The following is an 18,648-nucleotide window of genomic DNA, read 5'->3' as shown; positions in this document are numbered from 1 at the left end:
CCGCCCGACGAGATTGGATCGTTCCACTCCATGATCTCCAGGGCATCCGAGCTTTTTCAACTCTGCCCTGAGGAGAAGAAGAAGGAAGGTTTCCTTTATCAGCGGCGCGAGGCCAAGAGGAAGACGGTCCTCTCAGTGCCTCTATTGGACGACATTTGGGATGAGGGCCTCACCCTCCTCAAGAACCCTTCCACGACGCCAGCTAGAAGAGACCGGTACGAGAAGAAGTACCGGGTCCCGGACACGGCCCCCCTGTGCCTCCGGGCACAGCCTACCCCGGACTCCGTCGTCTCCGCGGCGGCCAGGAAGAAAGCGGGGGGGGGTGCGGCCTCCACATCGACTTCCCCACCGGACGGTGAGGGAAAGAAATTGGACGCTATGGGACGCAGAGTCATCTCGTCGGCAGCGACGACGATTAAAGCGGCCAACGCCTTGGCTATCGTGGCCCGCTACGACAGGGAGCTCTGGTACAAACTGGCTCCCCTGCTGGACTTCCTGCCGGACGACAAGAGGACAGAGGCCCTGGAGATCCTGCAGGAAGGTGAGGTGGCTTCGGACCACGCCATTACCGTTGCGACGGACATCGCCGACACTGGGTTCCGCCAGTTGGGCAACGGCGTTTGCCTTAGGCGGCGTGGATGGCTCAAGGCTACGGACTTCCGTCAAGACGTTCAGACCAGAGTCCTGGACATGCCCTTCGATGGGAACAACCTGTTTGGCAAAACAGTGGACGATTCCCTTCAGGCCATTAAAGCGGACACTGAGACGGCCCGGGCCCTGGGAGTTCTGCAGCAACGACGGACGCCCTTTCGGAGCAGCGGAGGCAAGGGCGCCTCCAAAGGTTCCGGCGGCGGTTTCTCCACCTACCGTCAAGCGGCCCGCTCGTCGTCTCAGGAGGCCTACAGAGGACGAGGCAAGTCTGGCGGACTCCGCCGTCATCGCCAAGGAGGTCAAGGCGGCAAAGCCTCGTCCAAGCAGGATTGAACCGACCGTGGGGTCGGGCCCCCACCGAAGCACCCCGGTGGGAGGCCGGCTGGCGAGCTTCGTCAGCGTGTGGGAGTCCATCTCCACCGACCGTTGGGTGCTGGACGCCTTGGCCCGGGGCCACGCGCTCGAGTTTTCAAAGAAGGTGTCCACGCGTCCCCCCCGTGGCCAGGAAAGAACTTCACGTCCCTCAACTTCTCCTGGAGGTAAAGGCGATGCTCAGGAAGGGCGCCATCGAACTCGTCCCAAAGAGGCTTCGGGGCTCCGGAGTGTACTCGAGATACTTCCTCGTGAAGAAGAAGACGGGGGGATGGCGCCCCATCCTGGATCTGCGACGTCTGAACAAGTTCATCAAGGCGCAAAAGTTCCGGATGGTCACCCTCCAGCACGTCCTGGGTCAGCTGGAGGAAGGAGACTTCCTGTCGTCGTTGGATTTGGAGGATGCCTACTTCCATATTCCCATCCTAAAGGGGCACCGAAAATTCCTCAGGTTTGTGGTCCAAGGGCGTCATTACCAGTTCAAAGCCCTCCCCTTCGGTCTGCGGTCGGCACCCAGGGTGTTCACCAAGTGCCTCGCACCGGTGGCGGCGCAGCTGCGCCGCGAGGGGATCCACGTCTACCCCTACCTGGACGACTGGCTCATCCGAGCCAAGACGAGGGAGCTCGCCGTGGTTCACACGGCAAGGACCGTCCAACTTCTCACGGACCTGGGATTCTCCGTGAACTACGCCAAATCCCACCTGGTACCCGCGCAAGACGCTCTGTTTCTGGGAGCGAGGCTCAACAGAGTGTCCCTTCTGGCCTCCCCGTCGAGGAGAGGACCAGGACCATCCTGGGCAAGGTGCAACGGATGTTGGTGGCCGACGCGGCCAAGGTGAGGTCCATCAAGTCCCTCCTCGGAATGATGTCTTCCTGCATCTACCTCATTCCCATGTGCAGGCTCCGGATGCGCCCGTTGCAGGAGTTCCTGGACGCGCGCTGGATCCAAACGACGGGCAGCTTCGAGGAAAGGATCACACTCGACGAGAGTTTCCGACGAGCGATCCGGTGGTGGGATACCCGCGCGCATCTGACGGCGGGCATGGACTTCCAGACCCCAGCCCACCAGGAGACAGTGACCACGGATGCCTCCCTGGAAGGGTGGGGAGCGCACACCGAAAATCTGCACGCAAGAGGCCTTTGGCTCCCGACTGAGAAATCCTTACATATCAACGTCCTGGAGCTCCGTGCAGTGTTTTGGGCCCTCAGGTCCTTCCTTCTGTCCCTCAAGGGCAAGGTGGTGAGGATCTTCACCGACAACACCACCACCATGTTTTACATCAGAAAACAGGGCGGAACCAGGTCCCCAGCACTGTCCAAGGAGGCGCAGGACCTGTGGCATTGGGCAGTCGCCCAAGGGATGTTTCTGGTGCCGTTTCATCTGGCAGGGATAAAAAACACCATCGCCGACTCACTCAGCAGGGAGCTGCGCTCGTGCCACGAGTGGGAACTACGGCAGGATCTAGTGGATCGCCTCTTCCGACGGTGGGGCACACCCCAGATCGACCTGTTCGCGACAGCGACGAACTCCAAGTGCCGGAGGTTCGCCAGCAGGTTTCCCCAGGCGAGGAGCATGGGCGATGCTTTCTCGTTCCCCTGGGAGGGCCTGTTCCTCTACGCGTTCCCTCCTTTGCCACTGCTAATCCGGCTCGTCAACCAGCTCAAGAGGTCACGGTGCAGGATGATCCTCGTCGCACCTGCGTGGCCGAGGCAGATATGGTTCCCGGACCTTCTGGACTTGTCAGCGTCCCCGCCAATCAAGCTGCCGGTGGACGCGGATCTGCTCTCCAGGGAAGGAGGCGCCATCCTCCACCACGACCCGAAATCGCTGAACTTGCAGGCCTGGCTCCTGCAGCGCTAGAGTTTGGAGGATACGACATACCGGCCGACTGCAGAGAGGTTCTTGCAAAGGCCAGGGCATCCTCGACTCTTAAATGCTACGGACACAAATGGAAGAGGTTCTCTGTCTGGTGCCACGCACAGAAGATTAACCCTCTACGGATTACGGCTCCCCAAGTTCTGCCGTACCTGCTGACGCTGGCCAAAGCTGGACTGGCACACGCGTCCATCAAGATTCATCTGGCTGCGATCTCCCGATACACCAGGACCACGGGACGGACGTCCTTGTGGTCTCATCGTCTGGTGAAAGAGTTCATGAAGGGACTGTTCAGATCGTTCCCGCCGGTGAAGGCTCCGGCCCCGGCGTGGGAGCTCAACGTGGTGCTGACCAAGCTCATGGGACCTCCGTTCGAGCCTCTGCACTCGGCCCCGTTGAAGTTTCTGTCGTGGAAGACAGCGTTTCTTGTGGCCATCACCTCCGCACGACGGGTGGGAGAGATCCAGGCCCTTTCCTGCAAGGCCCCGTACTTGACTTTTCACGACACGAGGGTGGTGCTCAGGACGCACCCCTCCTTCATGCCCAAGGTACCGTCGGACTTCCATCTCAACGAACCCTTGGTGTTGCCTGTATTCTTCCCGTCGCCTTCGTCGCCGGCTGAGAGTACTTTGCACTCGCTGGATGTGGCTAGAGCGCTGAAGTTCTACGTGGACCGCACGAAGTGTTTTCGGAAGACGTCACAACTCTTTGTGAACTTTGGACCTGTCAATCAGGGGAAGGCTCTCTCGAAGGCTTCCATTTCCAGATGGCTCTCCGGCTGTATCATGTACTGTCATCGGTTGGCAAACCGACCGCTGCCCGGCCGTCCGAGAGCCCATTCCACCAGAGCGATCGCGGCTACCACGGCGTTCCTTTCTGGTGTGCCCCTGCTGGACATATGCAGGGCTGCTACGTGGAGGTAGACGCACACCTTCACGAAGTTCTACTGCGTCGATCGGGATTCCAGGGAGGAGTCCAGGGTCGGCCAAGCAGTGCTGCGCAACCTGTTCGCCTGAGGTGAGCCTGGTGAGGAGGTAAGATGCTTAATGTTGAGTTTGATGCAATGCTTAATGTTGAGCCTTTGCCACCTCCCGTGGTTGTGCATGTGTGTACTGCTATGTATTCTTTATTCATGAGCATGTGAATCCATGCCAGACCCCATGCTGGAGAAGGAACAAGTTACTTACCTGTAACTGTTGTTCTCTAGCATGGGTCTGGCATGGATTCACATGCGAACCCTCCCGCCTACCCCTCTGCGGCTCTTCACTTGGTCATACTGCCACTTCACGTGCTTCCATATCTGAAGATGGCTGCCAGAGGCGGTGCTTAGGTAGAGGGCAGTCATTGGCTGTGGTCAGTATGACGCAGAGACCAGTGATTGGTTGTTACTACGAAAGACAGATCAGAAACGAAACTGATACTGGTTTTTTCTTTACCGAGGATTCCCAGCCTGACGACGGGGAATATTCATGAGCATGTGAATCCATGCCAGACCCATGCTGGAGAACAACAGTTACAGGTAAGTAACTTGTTCCTTCTGGGGGATGGTATTCACTAGGCTTACAAAACCTTCACGGGCCGTTCCGCCACTGGCACCTGGCCCCATGTTATTTGGGATGTGAGTCGAGGAACGGCATGATGATATGACAAGTAGGAAACTATTGCGGATCCTGCTGTTTGCGGCTCACAAGTTTGCCCTGATTAAATGGAAAGCTGCAAACCCACCGACCGAAGAGTGTGGGAGGGCGTAGTGTCTAAACTATGCTTATTTGAGAGGCAGGCCTATATACGACTCGTCATGAGTCTTCCAGATCGGTTCGGATGTGGGATATGTTGGAGCAATATAAGGGTGTGTGTGCGTGTTCTGGGAGATCTGTGTCAAATTATGCACGGCCCGGGTTTCCCTGGCCATGATTCCGTGGCTCTTGATGTGAGTACTGGAATGAGCTGTACACGGTTTGGCTGCTTTGCTCTGCCTCGTCTTGCTGAATCCGCTCTCCCCCATAATATAATTTAATGTAAGTCATTTATAACATTTACATACTTTATACAGTTGATGCAATTTTTTTATGCGTCCTGATGCAGCTGATACCAATGAGTAGTGGGGGCAGTGATATTGGTGCTGAAACCCAATGTGGGTATGCGGTGCTCAATTGCTCATACTGTATCGCCCTCGACAAGTGCCCATGTCTCTCTGCCCCTCTTTCCTGTGCTTTTCCTGGTTTTTGCTCCGAGCTTTTAGCACAGATTTGTTCGGGTAGGAGGTGAGTTTCTTTCTCTTAGGAGTGGAGGGGTTTGGGGGGGGGGTAGATTGGCATTTCTGGGTACTGATGTTAATGCATCGTCAGAATGTGATTATTGGGCACCCAAACTGCTCTATTGGGGCTCTCTCTTTGATTTTCTGTTTGTTTTTGATTTGTCTGTAATCATCAATAAAAAGATTTCAATTAAAAAAAACACTTTGCTCCCAAGCAATTTTTTTTTTACTGCAAAACGAGGGAGGAGATCACCTGCATCTACTTATTTGCGGAAAAAATGCATTAAAAAATTCTGATTATATGGCTGATGTTTCTAGATGTGTATGGTTTTACACTCCGATGTTAGCATATGCTGACGACTGCATTTCAATGGCGAGAATCCCCAAGTCCTTGCAGATTCATACACCAACTGCATATATAAACGTGGGCTACGGTTACATACCACCAAATCAGCAGTGATGACTTTTACATTATTAGTACCCGGCAGGGGAGGCGGGGGTGGAAGCCTCTCAGTCAATGAGAAGGCTTGGAACAGGGGAATTACCTGCGGTAATCCGCCCTGCTCCAAGCAGCCTCATGGCTGGAGGCCACCCTATTCCCCCCCTGGGAACCAGGTAAGTTGTCCTCCTCTCCCCTCCCCATCCACAGAATTCCCTACTTGCCCCCCATCACCCACTTACCTTCTTTTCAGTCCATTTCGGGAGCAGATGTGCTGGGAGCACTTCTGTCCCCAGCGTGTCTGCTCCCAATCTGCGACAGGCCGTCATGGAAAGGAGGAGGGACTACATGTAGCCCGTTCTCTCCTTTCGATGGTGGCCATTTTTTTGGTTTACATTTTGTAGTGGCCGCCATGGAAAGAGAGAAGGCACTACAGCAAAAAACAACTCATTCTTTTTGTACAATGTTTCCTCCATGACATAAAAAGAAATGTGCTTACATTTCTTTTCATGTTGGGGATCAAAGATAATAAAACAGCTTGCACGCAGGCAATGATTTGATAGTCTGGACCAAGATATTAAAATGTATCTCTTCATTACAAATGGATTTGCAGAAGACGTCTATTGTGCCATTAATCCCTTCCACAATGTCTGCATAATCCAGCATTGGATTATTTTGGTTTAACTGACTCTTTTTCCTCTCTAACTGGATGTAACCAATTCCTTATGCACAAGTTTACGACTAAACTTGAAAGTAACTGGATGTAACTAATTCCTTATGCACATGATCAAGACTAAACCTGAAAGTAATTGGATGTAACCGAATTTCCTTATGCACAAGACCAAATGTAACAGACTGTAACCATATTCTTAAGCACAAGCGCCCAGATGCCCAAGGGTTAGGTGCGCTATATAAATGTAATAAATAAATAACATCTGCCTCACATTCTAACAACAGCATCCATTCTAAATTAGAATGAATGCACCAGCTCAACTATATACAAATACAGTGCAGATAATGTGCAGGAGGTAAACCATGTACAGCGTTTAGATATATATATATATAACAATATTGTAATTGAATCATGTCTTTCCTACAATTTGTAATGAAGGCTAGTGCACGTATTACAAGCAGCAAAGTCTGTGTGGTCCGTATCCATCCCAAACCTTTCCCATCCCTACAGAGAAGATATCACGCACATTGGGCCAAAATTTGTTACTTGGTCATTCATATGTTGCAATGTTGACTCACTTTGATGCATTGAATCCATACCGCAAGGCACTCAATTCTATTTTGTGCTGGTTTACAGTGCGCAGTATCTGACGACTCTTCTCAGTTCAATGTACTGTTGTTCTCTGCAGTCTTAGCGATGTTGAATTCCTTTTATGATTGTTGATCCTGTTCATCCCTTTTGAATTTTTCATCTAGATGTTATCTAGGCCATGTTTCATTTTATTCTCATGGTGTATGCTGCGACATTCCTCTGCTGCTCATGTCAGCTTTGCTGATGGTCACCTCCTGCATCTAAGCAGGAAATGTGTCTTGTGGGATGGCATCACCCTGGCACCATAATTGCAAGGTAGCCTCAGGGCTCTCAGAGATGTGCCCACTGTCCTTGAATTGAAGGTTGAAGACAGCCAGGAACTTGATGTATTACTGAAGAGATGATCCTTTGAGAACATCAGAAAAGCCCTTAAATTATCTCTACCACTTAGAGACGTCTGCTTAGAAGTCATTGAACAGCTTCCACCCATGCATGTGTATATGCCATGTAAACTCTTTCTTATGCTGGAAATCTAGAACCTTTACATTGATGATTCTTGGTCTCTCTACTTTGGCTGGTTTTGGAATAGGAGACCAATGTGCTCTCTCAATGATCACGGACGTGGCATTGAAGAGTCCTAAGTCTTTCCTGAATAGTGAAGTCAGGTAGGCTTGCAGATCTTGTCCATCAGCACTATGTTACCAAGTAGTTCCATTCCTTACTGTCAATTTTACATTCATGTAGCTTGTGGTCCTCTACACCTTCCTCTGGGCAGGTATGCTCAAAAAGCACTGTTGTTAACCTTCAGGAGGTAGGCGTACTTGCATATAGTTACCCTTTTTATCAATCCGAAAACTGTTGCCCTCAATAAAGGTGGCTGCCCTCAGTCTACTTTCAGCTTTGTAATGTTCCTGCTGATATGATGCATGAATGATATCCAGAAGACACTGAAAGGAGACTGGGTTGCACGATAACTGGTCCCCACGGGGTGCAGAATCTCTGTGGATGCCCGCCTCTGCCTCACTCTTCATTGGCAGCCAACAGATCTCTTGTCTGCACCAGAACACCTTTTAGCCCACACCAACCCTCCACTGGGTCTCAACGTTCCCTTCAGATATTTATCCGTCACAAATCCAGTGGCCCATTGTTCCTCTGCAGAGCACCAGTGGGGATATGAGAGCACTCTGTTGTCGCTCACCAGGGTCTTCGATGACGGCGCTGGCCCAACACTTGCAGAAACCGATGGAGCTTCTAGGTCTGTAGAAAGGTGGGCCTCATGAGGGGGAAAAGTCTGTCTATTTTAATCAGAATGTACCTGCACCAGACCCCTCTCTCCCTGCTTCATGCCTATCCCCAGACCTTCAGAGATGTGTTCCTATCCTCCCACTAGGGTTTAACCCCATTCATTGGGCCAGGCCATGGGTCAGAGCCACCACACCCCCAGAGCCTCAGAGAAGGGTGGCCATCATGGTGGCTACCAAGCCTTGTCTGAAGACTACATCACGGATCTAACTCAGGTCTGTGCACTGTGAAGACCTAACAGTGTGAAATTGACACCATATTTTGGAAAATGGAAAAGTCAAGTGTGATTAACTCCATGCATTCCCAAACATAGAGTGAGTTAAAAAGTATAGATAAACTTCTTCATGACTTGGTACTGTACATGCAACCCAAAACCCTCCTTTCTTTCACCCCTAGGTTGACTTATTTCCCCAAAATAAAGGTGCATGCAGATTTTTACTTAGAGCTAACAATCTCAAAGACTTGGATTCTACTTAAGCAATAAGCCCCGAGCAGGGGGGTGGCGGGTCATTACTACTTCAGGTAATGCCCCGGGGCCCATAGTTACAGGCCTGAGGAAAGCGAGGCCCTATCTTTGCAACTAATTCCTGGATGCACGAGAAAGGAAGCAATACACTCGTTCAGAGAGGCTACTACCTCAGGGCTGAGCGCCAAACTTCTTGACATGCGAAGAGTTGCAGTGTGGTTCTTTTTCCCACCATGGGGGCACGAAAGGTTAGATTTAATAGGCCTTTGTTCATATTTCCGGTTACATTGTTAAGAAGGATCGACTGTGCTATGAAATCAGATTGGAGTACTCTGCAGCCAATCACCACCCGGATCCTTTCGCTAACATCCGAGCTAACATGAGATCCTGTCATTTGAAACTGCATGCAGTTCCCCCACCAAGAGTCGAGGAGGGCGGGTCATCTCCAACGACTTCGAAGTGTGACCACATTGAAGTGAATGGGGATACATCCATACTCGGAGGGTGATGAAGGTTCGCTGAGAGGGTAGTCCCAGTCTCAGTACTGTATTTAGGCACCTGGGAGAGGAGGAGTCCTGGGATACTGACAGATGATAGCGAATTGCAAACAGTTAAGTGTCTCATTTAGTTGCGGTTTTGGTGAAGTGTGTTTTCTGGTTGAGCATCAATTTGAATAAATAGGCACAGGAAATGAAATCACTACTGCAATGGGACACAGAAACAGGGTTGCCTACTGTGCAATCTCTGGCAGTCCAATTGCAGACATTTCCAAGACTTAACTGGGGATTGTATGCGCGCCTTGACCAAAGTGAAGAGCTGTGCATAAAAAAAGGATAACTTCCAACACATCAAAGTGAACAAATCACAACAGTCACAACAGTGGGCAAGCTGCAGGATGCTATCGGAGTGCATGTGCTTTCACCAGCACAACCAAAAATGGCTGCTGAGACACACAGTCTGAAATGGGGGACATTGCTACACGGGGCCATTGCTTTGACTGCATGGCTGGCTGGGAGGCAATTGATGGTGAAATGACATGGAACATTTACTGAATAGAGGGTCACAGGAATGCCCCCACTCATCCTTATGAACATGACGGCCCGAAGAGTCAAGAATGCACAAAATCACTCATTATTCGGACAACTCCCAGGAACACCAGTGACTGACATGTATGCAGAGAGATATTCTCTCAGACAGCCATTCCAACCATATCTAGTGAATGTCTTTATGGATACAGGTGCTTCAACAGTGGTCATGGATCCAAGTGCCATGAAGGACAACGTTGACTAAATGTCGGGAAACCACTGTTCTGACGTCATTAGTGATACCACGACATAGCCACGTTAGTCATGAAGTACACTTTCAACCATGTACAGCTTACACAAACACACACTCGTATACACGAAGAACATGCTTACACAGTTCCGTAGATAGAGGACAGATACAAATACATACTGTCAAAGCATTTATTATTTTTCTCATTATCCAAGTGCAGAAACGCTAAATGCAAGACAACAAAGAGATGCAGAGCAAGCTTGCAGATGCTTATGGCAACTAACCCTATGGAACTACAGGATTAGATAAGGAGCCTGGTAGGACCAAGTACGACTAACCTATATGAAATATAGCACAATATAAGTGTGTAGAATTCATAGTATAAGTGTAATGAAAATCACAGAAGGACTCAAGCCGTAGGACAAGAGACGAGGGAAGCAGAACCAGGCTGCACAGAGTGGGAAGGCCAGAGCTCACAGATGAGGTCAGAGATAAACAGCACATTCCAAACCTCAAACGACAAGGGGCCAGCTGCAGAAAAGCAGAATAAATCCTCATAATTGCAGACCCAGAGAGCCCGATTTTGTGGTCCACAACCACGTGATGCGGCCGAGCTAAACAATGGGTATTCACCTGTGGTGGGAAGTCAAACAGTTCTCAGCAACCCAGATGAGAAGTGAAACATGAACAAGTTAACAATGTTGCAATGTGGAGAGCACTCCCATAGGCATAAGTGGTGTTACTACCAGATACATTGGGAACACATAGTAATTTCACATCACCTTGAAAAGGTGCACAGAGGGCTGAGAACCGAACTGGGTCGCAGGCCTGTGGAGACCAGTTCCAGCCAATCGGGGGACAAAAGCCCAGGGGTTGATCCTGCAACCCTGCAACAATGTAATAGATCCTTTCTTGGGGAAGGGGTAGGTCATCCACCTGACATGGGGGGGACCAATAGAGTAAGATGTATATGGGCAATCTATAGGGTCTACCACTCCAAGCACCCAATGGATACGTGTGATAGGTTTTTGGGGGAGGGCCCAATTGCTGACACTATTCTGCATCAAAAAGGGGAGACACGTTTGTTGGAATTGGTGACTTTGGAGATTTGTGAATGTCCTGTATGATCCCTGTAGGTTTTTGTAATAAACGACAGTTCTGACTTGCCCTTGACTGAGTCCTCCGTTTGTTCTGGGGAAAGGGTTGTTGGGCCCATGGAACTGAACGGGTGAGCACGTAGTAATCCCCAGACCTCTGGCATACCGAAATCTCTCCAGCAATAGTATAGTAGTTGCCTATATTATGTGAGAAAAATAGCACTTTTTATCCACAAGAGCATCATTAGGGATAACAAAATATAAGTATTCTGATGGCAGTGTGTGAGAATATTAGAACTCCTGATTGCTCTGTGCGCACCACACAGGGTGTACAATTGCTCAAATTGCTCTGCCCATGATCAAACATTTGCACGACAGCGGCAAAGTGAGATCTTTGTACACGACCCGTCAGACACCGTCCTTTTACTCAAGGCTAGGGCACATCTCTTACCAAGTGCTTTTTTCTCGAATTAATGCTTCAAAACGCGATCTGTGATATTATTTGAATGTGTTGATCTTGTTTCCATCAGGCTGGAGATGACCCTGAAAGCAGCTTCAACGAGCAAAACCTACTCTTTACAGCGATTGATATATTTGCAGCGGGAACAGAGACTACGTCAACTACCCTGCGCTGGGGGCTGATGTTCATGCTTCTTCATCCGGACATCCAGAGTAAGCCATCATGCTGTGAGATAGCCCGGTGTTACCCTGAATTCCAAATGATGCAGTCAAACCACACTGAATTTGTATTTAGCATGAAAGTGCCTGCACCCAGTAGAGTGGCCCTTCTGAGATGCCAAAGTCTTAATTATGATTCTGACATTTCAGACTTACAGCCACAATCCACAAGCTTCATCTACATAAACAAATCATTATTATCATAAGACAATCAACTTAAGTTATTCATATATTTACACTCATAGGCAGGATAATAAAAAAGATAATCCTCTTATGTTCCTCAGACTGAATACAAAAGGAAGGATTTCACATGAGAATTTTAGTCTCTGGAAGACCTAGGCACATACATACATGGTTCATCAGCTTAGCATGAAAATGCAGCATGTAGAATCCTCCCAATTGTACAAGCGCTTACAATGTGGTGGTAAGAATTTGGCATCCCCACCTCCTTCGAGCAGTACACATGTTTTGGTCTTTGATATGAAGGGGTTCGGTAGCGTATGCCTTCAGGTCAAGGGACCATACATGTGCTGCTGGACCCGCAAAAAGAGGACATGTAAGATTCCTCATAAAGCAAACTATTTGTTATTTTGGGATTGCAGCTCAGGTTAGCCAAATTGACAAATGGGGCTGTGATGTATACACCCAATGAAACTAAAGGAATCTATTTGTTTCCTGGGATCCCTCTTGGTCGAGCTGCAGACTGGCACAGCTTTGGGCTTGAAGGGGCTCCCGCAACCTTTGTTTCCCTTTTCATCTGGGAATCTCCCTGAGCTCACTAATTTGGGTTTATAGGGTTTCCCGCACCTTCCTATCTCCAAGGTTCTCCATTCCGTGTTTTAAGGAGTTCACACACCCTTCTTGCCTATTTTTCATAAGTTCTCTTCGTCTTGGGTTTGACTCTTCTGTTTGAGGTGTCCTTGCACCCTTCTTCTTTGGTTTTCTCACTATCTCTTCAGTATCAGGTTTAACAGGTTTTTGAACCCTTCAAGTCTTCTACGCATCCCTCCTTGTTTCTATTCACCTTCGCTGTGGAGGTAATAGGGTTTGCTTCTCTGGGTTTCACATTGGCAAGCTTTTTAAAGGGGCCTCCATCACCTCCCTGCCTTCGGGTCCTGGTTCTACCCTCTTCACGGCTTCCCCAATTCTGCTCTGGTCCTTCACCCCCTGTCCCCACGCCCCTAGCTCCTGCCTTGGCCCAACTGTGCCATGTCATACCTTTATGACATTTATAGCTGCGATTTCACTAGCTTCTTGCACTTCCTTCTGACATTCTCTTTCTATCTGCTCATAACGTATCTCAAAATATCTCCAGCCTCCTTGAAGCTCTTCCTCTCTCTACAACCTCTTCCAAGCCCATTTCTCTCCCTCCTTCAAATCCCTGCTCAGTCCAACCTTCTCTAAACTCCTTCTCCTCCCTCCATTCTCCTTCATCCTCCTCCAAACATCTGCTCTATTCTGCAATCTCCTCCATACTCCTACCACTCCAAACATTCACACTGCCTGACTCAACCTTAGGCTTAAATAGCACTGTGATCATTTCCTGTGGCAGTCTGCACCTGTGGATGTGAGTGAGTGTGGGGCCTAGTTTGGTTGTACTTCATAGGCTCACCTGTGTGTTTTTAGCCATTGGTGTTGGGCCAAAGCTTAAAAAGTCTAGCCCGCCATTTTGGATTTCTCTTGTCTGTCCTGCAGTGGCCTATGCCCTGCATGGCATCCCCATGGTGTAGAAAGACCATGGAGCAAGTGCCCGACATTTGCATTGAAGATAAATAGAATTAAACCATTTCTGAATGTGCCCTCATTTCCTGGCCTGGGCTTTCTCCTCCCACTCTACAGAGAAACAAATGCAGTGTCATTGTCTGCAACAAACACCCCCCATGAGTATTACGAGAGAGTGATATGCCTCTGTATGGGCTCACTGAGTGAGTGCCACAGGAGATTTTAATATGCGTCTGCTTTTAGAATGAAATTGTTAACAGAGTACCTGAGAACATGTAATGTGCCTCTGACTGAGCATATATTTACTACCCCGTACAAGCCCTTCTGTGTCTCATTTCTGTTATTTATTACTCCAGTGGTTTTCTACGTTGCAGTAGCAGCTGAGTAATTTTATTCAGCATTTATGCAAGTTTCCACATTACAATAGTATACATCCACTGATTTTTCATTGTCTCTGTTAAGAGATGTTATTATTTCAGGTTGGAAGGGACACTGGGCAAGGAGTTCCCGACGGTAATGGGTGTCCCGGTCCCCAAGGGGGAGCCTCTCCCGGTATGGTCCCGATTGCCTCTACCCCCAGGTGGGGGAAAGGCTCTCATTGGAGAAAAGTGACTAAATCCCACGATTTGTGCCATACCCTTTCTCTTCTTTTGTTGGCTTCCCATTCTTCGTCTTTCCTGATCTCTTTTTTTTTTTAGGAAACCTTTTAGGATTTTTGGTTTTGTTTCCCTTACTGCTTTCCTAGTCCCAACTATTTTGTTCACTGCAATTGATGGAAGATTCCCATGAATGAAAAGGTGAGTATTTAGGTGGTAAGTTTTTGGGGGGAGCTCCTCTGGGAGTCCTGGAACAATAGCTGATTTAATGAAGACGCATTTGTCTCTTACTAGAGTTAGAGGTACCTTTGAGTAAGTTTCCACGTCGGCATGTACTTATGTGATACTTACTGATTGACCATCTCTGAAATCTTTAGTGTAAACCAGGTGGGCATGAACAGCTGTTTGTTTATTACCAGAATCAATTAACTCCAGGGCTTTTAGACCATTTTCTAATATCTGTTTGTGTGAAGTAAATGGAGGGGAGGTACAGAAGTAACTCTGTGGTTTCGATTTCCTCTTCTATTTCTGGCCCGGCCTCCTCCCATGGTTCTGATGGCACCCAACCTCTTTCCATGGGTTTCTCATTTCTTGTTTGGATCGGATCTTAACTGTATGGCCTAGCTCCCTGTGGGAAAGTCAGCTTGGGACAAAGAGTAGTTGAGCTTTTACCTTTACCAGCTCTTCTTTAGATGTGTAAGTTCGCTTTGGAAAATAAAAACTTCTGTGATGTTTTTTTACAAGATCTTTAGGTACTTGTTTATTTTCTCTTATTCTCTTATTAATTTTTTGGAACTGCTGGGTTTAGTTCTTGCTTTATTTTCTTTCCTTCCCTCTGCAGTCTTATAGATAGCCCTTAAATGTTCGGCTGCCTCAGCGTGAGCTTGTACGAGTTGTATAACAGTGTTATATGTAGGCTTATGTTATCAAAGTACTGTACACTCTAAAAAAGGTGGCAGTCCATTAATAAATTGTGCTAAGGCTACAACCTCAACACCTCTGGGAGACTTTTCATTCTCAAACACTGGGAGAGTGTATTTTGTACCCTGGCTCCCGACTCAAGGGGTGTTTCATTGGGTAGCAAGTATATGTCTCTGAATTTCTGCCAATAGAAACCTTCAGTCTGTACGACCCTTTCTAAGAGAGCTTTCTTTATATCAATGCTGTGGTTCCTTGGGGATTGATTGTTTGGTAGGAGGTGTGTAACTCTTCTTTTAATAAATGGGCTAGATAACATTTTTTAGCTCTTCTCCCCAATTAAATTGAGTCACAACATCAATGTTGAAATCCTGTTCTTAACTGATCCAAGCCTTCGCCACTAGTTGGTCCAAAAGACTCTCTAAAATAGAAATGTTGGATTATATTACTTCGTCAAACACTAGATCTTTGTTTCTCCTCACTCATCAGACCTTTCACTGTTTTCAGAATCTTCCGGTAGTTCAGAAGTTAAAGGGGTGGAACCTATGACTGGAGGACTTTGTCTTTTCAAACTAGCTTTTATTCCTAGAAATCCAATAGGAGGTAACCTGCCAATAGCTTTGCACATATATTTCTTTAAAAGACCCACCCCCCCAAAATATTTTTATTTTATAGACTTTCTTAGCCATGAGTGTTCTCTATATTGTGAGACTAACATCCCACTTCTGACACCATGTGTGGCGGGTCACAAGGAGATGGACTTGTTACTTCCATTTGTGACTTGTGTTTATTTAAATAAAAGGTGAAAATGACCAACTTTCCCTACCTAACAAAACTAACTAGGGTGCTTGTCAGTCGTCTGTGAGTCAAAAATAAGGCTGTCTACTGTCTACTGTCCAAAAACAAAGCTAATCTGGCCCTACCACTGCACAAAACCAACTAAGCCACAGAAGGACGAATCTCTTCTTCTGAGGGCTGCTTTTTCAGCAACATTTTTCAATCCTGTATTCTTAAATAGTTCCTGGTAATGTCTCACATCAAGTGGTACAATTCATTTAGTGGGACTTTCTCTTCTTCGTTCTGTTGCTTGTCTTGACCTCTTGATATGTTATAAATTGTATCTCCTCTTGTTACTTGTGGTTTATACGCTTTTTGTTTCTCACACAATTTATAAAGTTTTTCGTCTTTCAATGTCCAAGCTATTTCTTGATTAGTATTAATTACATTCTTCTCATTAAAATGTTCATTCTCTTTAAACTTTGTCAGCACCTATTTATAACTTCCACTATTCTTCCACTCGTGTTGATTACTGGGACAAGTAAGGACTCTCCAGTAAGGGTTTGTATTCTTTTTGTCACTTTGTATCTCACTGGGATGAGTATGAGTTTGCCAGTGATAATGGTCACACTTTGTATCCCTCTGCGTTGTACTGGGACTAGTATAATTTACCCAGGAATGCATCTCACTCATTTTCTTAGTTTCTCTCTCACTGGGACGGGTATCTGTTCCCTAGTGAACTGTCCTACTCTTTTCCTCAACACCTCTCTCACTGAGACGTGTTTGAGTTCGCCAATCATTATATTCATCTATATCACTAACACGAGTATGAGTGCGCCAATCGTTATATTCGTCACTTTCCCTTAGATGAGTATGAGTGCACCACTCATTATATCTGTTTCACTGGGATGATTATGAGTAAATCAATCATTATATTCGCCTCTCTCCCGGGTCTCCCCCTCCTGCCGTTAACCTCCTTATAATGGGGCTGCATCACTGGGTTGGTGTTCTGTCTTTTCTTTCCTTCATGTCAGGGTGGCTCTTCCACTCGGTTTGGCTTCCTCTATTGACACATTTCGGCATGCTTCTGCACAAGCAGTCTTGGCTTCGGTAAAGGATTTCTCCATCTTCCCGGTCCGGCCACCACTTCTTCTTCCTCTTGAGTCCCTCGTGGGACTGGACACCATTTTGTAGGCTCTCTCTTGCCTCCTTCTCGAAAAGAGTGGCTTGTGCACCTTTCCACTGCAGCTTCCTCCCATCTTGGGAAGCATTTCCCTGTGTCGGCCAGCGTTACCCCAGCAGCTGATATGAAACTTCTGAGTCTCTCTCTCTCTCTCTCTGTCCTCCCATACTTATGGCGGTGCGCTGGGACTTAACCGGTGCACCGTAGAAGTCCTTGTGTGTCTTACTTCTGTTCATTATTACTCCAGTGGTTTTCTTTGTCGCAGTACCAGCTAAGTAATTTTCTTAAGGCTTTATGAAAGTTTCCACAATAAAATAGCATACATCCACTGATTTTTCATAGCCTCTGTCAACAGATGTTCTTATTTCAGGTTCGAAGGGGGATTGGGTAGGGTGTTCCCAATGGGAAGGGGAGTCCTTGTTCCCAAGGGTGGAGTCTCTCTCAGTGGGGTCCCGCTTGCCTCTACCCCTAGGGAGGGTATTGCGTAACAGGCTTACCTCCTTAGTCTCACAGGGAAAGGCTCCCCCCTGTGGAGAAGTGACTGAATCCTGTGATAAATAATAGACAATACATTGCCTAAATATTCCCTTTTCATAATGCCACTATCCAAAGCAAAATTCTCTTGGTGTGCATATTCTCCATGGCCTTTCACCTTCACTAATACAAGGCAGATATCTGGTGCCGGGCATCTGAATGCCAATCCCCTTCTCATTGACCTCTTGAGCTAATGCACCTTTTGCAAGCTTATGTTAATTGATTTATGCGAAATGTGTTATTTGAAGCTAAAGCCTATTTCCATTAGTGAATGCCTGTAATAAATGTATCAAGCTTATCTGCTTTGAAAGCCTGCCTTGCACACAATGGAGTAGCCTTTTGGGGTTGACAAAAAGTAATCTTGCCTGGCCATGACATGTAATAATATTCTAATAGGTTCCAACCGGACAGGTAGGCTCTTCAGCATGCCCTGCATGTCAGAATTAAGTGTACATACTATTAAGATTCCGTTCTTTCATTTCAGCCCTTCTAGGTTTCATTTCCCCATTTTCTATTTGTATTATTTTTTTTTTGTTTAATACCCATTTAGCCACATCGGCTTTTATATAAACAAACACATCACATTCCACGTAATACCAATAATTGATAAATAGTGTATATACAATAAACTAACACATTAGGTCTACAATTTCTATACATTTAAGATAGAACTTTACTATGTGGTATATACAGTTTGGTTTGTTACCCTCCATTAGCATGTCCCATATAAATTCAGTTTCATTGCAATTTAGCTTATTGCCAATGGATCTGAGGAATTTGTTTTGCAATTCATTTAAACTCTCGCAGTAGATTAAAATGTGCTTTACGGATTTTATTTCTTGATAACCACACAAGCTACATAGTTGTGTATCTCTGCTGAGACCAAGTTGGGGCCCCCTTATCTCGAGTAGGGGGGAGACATTGAATTTCAAGAGCAGGTATTGGCGGGTCACAGAGCTATCGGAGGAGGCCTTGATGTAGCTGGGGACCTGCACACGGTTCATCAAATACTTGATGAACATGCCACTTTTTGCATTGGTTGCCAGCTGTGTGAAGTCGGCCTCGTAACCGTATGTTCCAAGTCTGTGTTTCATCCATGATTTGGGTGCTAAAATTGAAGTTTTGGGGACCTGAGAGTCAATACCTGATAACCAGATAGCATTTACTTGCATTAGTTTACTTAGGGTGCCAAAACGCTCGAAATTATCTAGCTTCTTAAAAGCTTTGAAAACTTCAACCAA

At 47.3% G+C, this 18,648-nt stretch overlaps 1 protein-coding gene across 1 annotated transcript in view; it reads left to right on the top strand.

Annotated features, from left to right (window-relative positions):
* The window catches only part of LOC138581422 (cytochrome P450 2D15-like), a 271,254-nt gene that overhangs the window by 170,607 nt on the left and 81,999 nt on the right, over positions 1 to 18,648 (top strand). The window contains exon 6 of the mRNA XM_069652738.1: positions 11,530 to 11,671. Within this exon, the coding sequence (XP_069508839.1) occupies positions 11,530 to 11,671 (142 nt within the window). The remainder of the gene's footprint in view (positions 1 to 11,529; positions 11,672 to 18,648) is intronic.

Source organism: Ambystoma mexicanum, chromosome 3p, assembly GCF_040938575.1.
Source record: "Ambystoma mexicanum isolate Mex_15411 chromosome 3p, UKY_AmexF1_1, whole genome shotgun sequence".
In the NCBI taxonomy this organism is placed as follows: Eukaryota; Metazoa; Chordata; class Amphibia; order Caudata; family Ambystomatidae; genus Ambystoma; species Ambystoma mexicanum.
Note: the sequence above shows the minus strand (reverse complement) of the source record. Positions and strands in the feature narration are given on the sequence as shown.